This window comes from Pleurodeles waltl, chromosome 7 (assembly GCF_031143425.1).
Source record: "Pleurodeles waltl isolate 20211129_DDA chromosome 7, aPleWal1.hap1.20221129, whole genome shotgun sequence".
In the NCBI taxonomy this organism is placed as follows: Eukaryota; Metazoa; Chordata; class Amphibia; order Caudata; family Salamandridae; genus Pleurodeles; species Pleurodeles waltl.
The window spans coordinates 81,810,623-81,816,622 of NC_090446.1; the positions used below are offsets into that span (position 1 = coordinate 81,810,623).

At 40.6% G+C, this 6,000-nt stretch overlaps 1 protein-coding gene across 1 annotated transcript in view; it reads left to right on the top strand.

Annotated features, from left to right (window-relative positions):
- Nucleotides 1-5,568, top strand: part of CLSTN3 (calsyntenin 3) — a 91,502-nt gene extending 85,934 nt beyond the window's left edge. The window contains exons 17-18 of the mRNA XM_069243028.1: nt 276-454; nt 2,482-5,568. Of these exons, the coding sequence (XP_069099129.1) occupies nt 276-454; nt 2,482-2,625 (323 nt within the window). The 3' untranslated portion in view covers nt 2,626-5,568. The remainder of the gene's footprint in view (nt 1-275; nt 455-2,481) is intronic.
- The last annotated feature ends 432 nt before the right edge of the window (nt 5,569-6,000 follow it).

Sequence of the window (6,000 nt, forward strand, 5' to 3'; positions counted from 1 at the left end):
ACCCTATGCGGACAGCACATGGTGTGAATCCCACACACAGTGGTGGAAGGCATTGGCTGGCATTGCACACCTTTGTTGGTATACCCCTATACCTGGGGGCTAGGGCCAATGTATTGTACGGTTCTGGGTTTCTCACTTTCACCTGGCTACTAGGATGGCTACTAGGATGAGTTAGGCCTTTTTTGGTTGTGGGAATGAATGCTTACATTTCTTGTATTTCTTCCTAATCTTATCTCTCTCTTTCTATTTCTATCTCTCTCCTTGCCCATTTTCAGTGGTTCCCAGTGCAGCCACCATCATCATTGTGGTGTGTGCGGGATTCTTGGCTTTGATGGTGATCCTGGGTATTGTCCGTATTCATTCTATCCACCGACGTGTGGGCCTCGCCGGCGGCAAAGAAAGCGAGATGTTCTGGGACGACTCGGCCCTGACAATCACCGTGAACCCCATGGAGGTAAAAACAAGGAAACGTCAGAGATTTGCACAAATACTCAAGTACTGAGGAGAGAACTTATGGTGATGCTCACATATGCATGCACTCAAAGGCGATATCAGGGACCCACACGTGTACAAACACTAAGAAGGGGATTCCAAGGACACAGACATAAACAAGTCCCAAGGTCCCTAACACCACCAGACACACAATTTGTTTCTGAAATGAGATTATGATCTGTGCTGCAATGTTGAAATCACAAGTGTTTGCGAATGCATTTTGCAGCTAAGAAATCATAAACAAATCACAGGTGCAAGTGCGCTGTCAGCGTAAACAGTAATATAGAATAACACACACTATTTGCACTATTTCTCATTGCCTCCAGGTTAGGTGTAAATTGCACACTCACTAATTCATTGGGAGATTATTTCATTGACTTATACAAACACTAAGACTGTGGAAGCGACTTCATAGAATCATACAAATATACAGGCTCTAGTGGGGATTTCATTGAAGCATACAAATATACAAACTCTACTAGGGATTTCATTGAATCATACAAATATTCAGACTTTACTAGGGAGTTCATTGAAGCATACAAATATTCAGACTCTAGTAGGGATTTCATTGAAGCATACACATATACAAACTCTAGTAGGGATTTCATTGAAGCATACAAATATACAGACTCTACTAGGGAGTTCATGGAAGCATACAATTATATAGACTGGCACTTCATAGAAGAATATACATGGACAGACTGTACTGTGGGTATTTCATAGAAGTGTACGCATGTATAGACTCTATTGAGGCATACAAGACTCTAGAATGGATTTTCTAGATGATCCAAATAAACAACCTCTTGGAGAGATTTTGTGAAAGCAAACAGGTGTACAGACAGTGGGAGGGCCTTTTGGAAGTGCACACATATACAGAATCAGAGATGATTTCACAGAAGAATACAAATATGCTTACACTGCAAGGTAATTTCCTGGAATTTCATGCATTTATGAAGACGAATTTCAGGAAAAATTACAAAAAGGGGCACTGCAAGGAAAACCAGTAATAGAGGTGCGTGCATTTGCAAGCAGTTACTAGATTGCAGGCTAGCATGAAACTCTTCGAAACACGAATAGGAGGCAGAAAAGTATTTTTCTAAAACTAGATATATATTTTAAGCTAAGAATTGGTCTGATTTAGACCTGGGTGTAAAGTTTGTGACGGAGTACCCTGTCCCTAAACGTTTGGTCCGCCCGCCCTACTTAGAGGCAGGCGGGTTGTCTACTTCCCATCGACGTTGTTCAACATGGCTTTGTCGACAGCAAGAATACTGCAACAGCCTGACAGAGTGCTGGTTTTTGGAGCAAGGGCATAAGGCCACCCACATTATTTAATGCAGATAATGTGATGTCCTTTTTTTCTGTCCGTCACTACCAGGAAAAGTCCGTGTTTGGGGGTGTTTAGTTGTTTGTTTTACAAAAACTTACTCAAACTTTTGGAGTTTTTTTTTTAAAGAAAAAAAACCTGGTGGATGCTCATCAAAACCAAAGGCGGCTGTCAGCAAACATTTGGTACCTTCAGAGAATCAGCCATGATGGTGGTTCCTCTGAAGGTCCATGGATTAGCACTGGGCTGATGGCGATCCCTAAATCTGGCGTGCGGTATTCCATCAGTGGATGCCAACTTAATGTCCTTGACTAAGCTGACAATTTATTAAAGGCACCCTAGCTCTGAGATGGTAGTATAGCACAATTTGACACATTAGATATTATTTATTTTTTATATTACATGGTGTAATCTTAGATATTAGTATTCTTTAGAAAGATTTGGAGCATTTGAGCAATCTTCCTGAGTTTCTTTTTTATTATTCATTGACTGTCACTCGATATATATATATATATATATGTATATATATAAATAATATTATATTCTTCTCCTTTGTTTCCGTACATGTTAAGCACATATCACTGACTGAATCACTGTTTGACTTTTATATAATAGGTGGTCATCATATGTTTTGTTCTCCTTATTTTCAAAACCCTCTACAGTCCTATGAGAGCCGCCACGAAATTGAAGGAGTTGGGACAGACAGGGACGAAGCCAGTGACTGTGAGGGCGACCATGTTGATGACGACAGCCAGCAAATTGTGGGAGGAACCGAGGGTGGAAGTCACATCCGGCGCCACTACTAGAAAATTATTTTGAAGAGGAAATGCTGCACTCGCCAGCAGAGAGGACCGCCCCACCACAGCTGCGTCTCGTCACCGTGAATGATATTTATTTATTTTTTTGTTTGTATAGATTTTTAAATTTATTTATTTATTTATCTATTTATTTGGGGATTTTTTTTTTGGAGCTGAAGCAAATTTAGATGGGGCCCACCCCATTCAACCCTCTTGTAAATACCTAAGGGAGAGAGGTGAAATGCCTCTTCCTGCCAAAAACTTTCCGAACTGCCTGGTAAGAATGTTAGCAGCCTATGTCTGTCATGAAACACTTAACAATCTTTTGGGCTATATTTACAATGATGGAAGTGTTATTGAGGTAAGGGATCCCTCCCTGTAGCATGCTCCCTTTCTTGCCCAGATTCTGCCCCTTGTAAATGGGGGCATTGGTGAAGCAAGGCCTTTCTCCCCGTAGCCACCACCTACATCGCTTCAGATATTCAGCCTGCGGAAGGTTCCAAAACCGTGACATAGGGCAGTGATGACTCTTCTCTTCGATCATTAATGGCATTACGTGTTAATCATTAGCATGTGGTGCTCTGAATTCACCAGGTCTTATTCCATTTTGCGGTCCATTTCATGTTGTCCTGCAGTGATTAAGGGCCTGATTACGACCTTGGCGGAGGAGATTACTCAGTCACAAATGTGACGGATATCCCACCTGCCATATTACAAGTTTTATTGTATCCTATGGAACTTACAATATGGCGGACGGGATGTCTGTCACATTTGTGTGGGAGTAATCCCCTCTGTCAAAGTTGTAATCAGGCACTAAGTCTTCTCCTCATACAGCGTGTAATGCCTCCTGTTCACAAGGTGACCTTCGTCAGTCACTAAATTCTTTGCCGACTCACAGTGGTTGGCCTTTTCCAGTGTTAACTTTACCAGGAAAGTCATTCAACATGGAATTTCGTGGTCGCCTCTCTCAATCATTTCGGTCTTCAACATTATTTTATCATCTGAAAAGTCCTTAACCTTGGCTTACAGGTCAAAAGCTGTGAACAGCCCATTGCCGTAGGTCGCAACTTCTTCATTTTAATGATCATTGGCTTGTCCTACATCAGCTATTCCAGGAGTCCTTTACTCATTATTTCACCTACTTCTTTGCCAAGTCTGTTCCTGTTTTCTATGTTAAATCGGTGAGAGATATCCTCATCACTGATTAGGACATCTTCTCAAGTCCACTAGCCTGTTACTTCTTCGTTACTGTTCTAAAAGGTTGTGTTTGTCACTGACTGTCTTTTCCAACATTGTTATAATTAGACTTTTTAGTCTGTTCTAATATCACCTGAATGTCCCTCATTGACTCAAATGTATCATCACTTTTAAGTTGTAATATTTTAATTATTACATCTCAATTTCTACTTCTTTCTGACTTTACTTCATTCTTTATAACTTCTTCACCCTTTATTTCTTTATTTTATATTTTCCCTCTTTTATAACTTGAGGGTAACACCCTTTTTCCTCTACATTGCTCCTCTTTTTTGCGTTTTTGCACCATGCTCCCCCTCTCCTTTAGATTTTCTGATTATTTTTTGTACTATTGTTTTCCATCTTTTACAGTTTTGTTCTTTGCAGGGGAGCCCTCATTCCTCCCTACTGCTTATTTGTCTTTGCTTTGTTTCCTGATCCCATCATTCCATATTTATTATGTTGTTCTGAGCTGATGAATATTTTGATTATTTTCTGGGAACATGCTTTATAGGTGCTGCATTTCACAGCTATAACTTCTCTGGGCTGAGGAAATACTATTTATATCACTTGGTGGGTGATGCATAGACAATCTGCAGCATGACCTTCACCATTGCAAATGCATATTTCTCTCTCCTCATTATGCCTTTTAGCCCTCAATGAGTTAACAATTCCCTGCAAGACACTTTGCCATTAAAAAGTGCAAAGAATTCCTTGGACACCTTCAATGGAAATGTCTGATCATTCCCCGTGGTCATTGACCTTTTTTTGTTGTAAAGGTCTAGGAGGACATTCTCCACTGATGAAGGCTCCATCTCTCTCGTGGCTGTTGGCCTTTTGAAGCCCTTCAACCAGGATCTTCTCAGAATCAATCTTCCCCAATCAAGATGAGATGTTCTTAAAGTATTTGCAGTTTTGGTGTAATGATAAGGAAATGTATTTAAAAGCCACATAGGGCATCATCAGCTAGAATGTACCTGTTTGCTGCTAACAGCGTTACAAAGTGACTGCATTGCTTTGGAAACAGATGTCTAATGGGTATTTTTAATCCGTTCAGGTTCTAGAACTTTCTACGAAGTACTGAACACTCATCTGACACACCGGTCTTACCGTATCAGTCTCACTTGAATCCTAGTAACACCCAATAAAACCTTAAGGTCTCTCACTCCCTACAATAGAGGGAAATCTCAAGAAGCAACCCCCCCCCCCTTGGACCACCATCAATAATGAAGATAGAGTTCACTGACAAATCCCTCTACTGCTCTACATTTTCATTGGTTGTTCCTAACCTGTGGTCCTCCAGTGGCCAATCCTCTTTAGCTCCATAAGATAGCTGTCCAAGCCTACCTTGGCCCTTTCTCTGTTATGTTCTTGATATGCCTCAGAAAAAGGGAAACCTGTGGGCAATGGCTTGGAATGGAGGCGCGGTTCCAGGGCTTCTGGGAGGAAGGCCTTATTATGGGAAAGATAGTGGTGGGAGGGAGCAACAAGAGTGAACCAAAAATGAAATCCTTTCGGTTAGATACCTGTTATGATATATATAAATATATATAATTCTCTATTTTTTCAACGTCTTGTCGTAATAACCGTAGCCTGTCTCGTCCCTGTGCGCCATTTTGTTGTGCAAGACTTCACCAGTGTCTCTGTAAAGCTGTCAATAATAAACAAAATGGTCAGAAAAACAGGATTTTAAGAAAAAGAGAACAATGAGCATTTTTGTGTCTCATTTTTGGGTCACACTGTGTGGTATGTCTGTTGATGCGTGTGAATCTGTAGCTTGTGCCTGATTTAGCATGTCTATGAATCCATACATGTTGTTTTGGAGGTGAAGATATGTAGTCTAATTGCTAAGTTGCCAATCGTGATACCAGTAGTTACCCCTCATAACCAAATTTTACTGATTTTGAGATCTCATATTATCCCCCGTCTTCCATTTATTTTATGTTCTAATGGGGGGATTAAAAGACAGCAAGAAAGGGAGACAGAGAATGTTTGTTTGCATTTATGGTCTCCCTGTATGGAAGGCATGGAATGATGGTGTGTGAGTGTATTTAGTTTATTATCTGTACATGTCAGACTGAAAGAGACTCAGGTGAGAGACGTATTAAGCATGTATTAGCAAGAACAATTGTTCCTTCGTAAAACAAATAT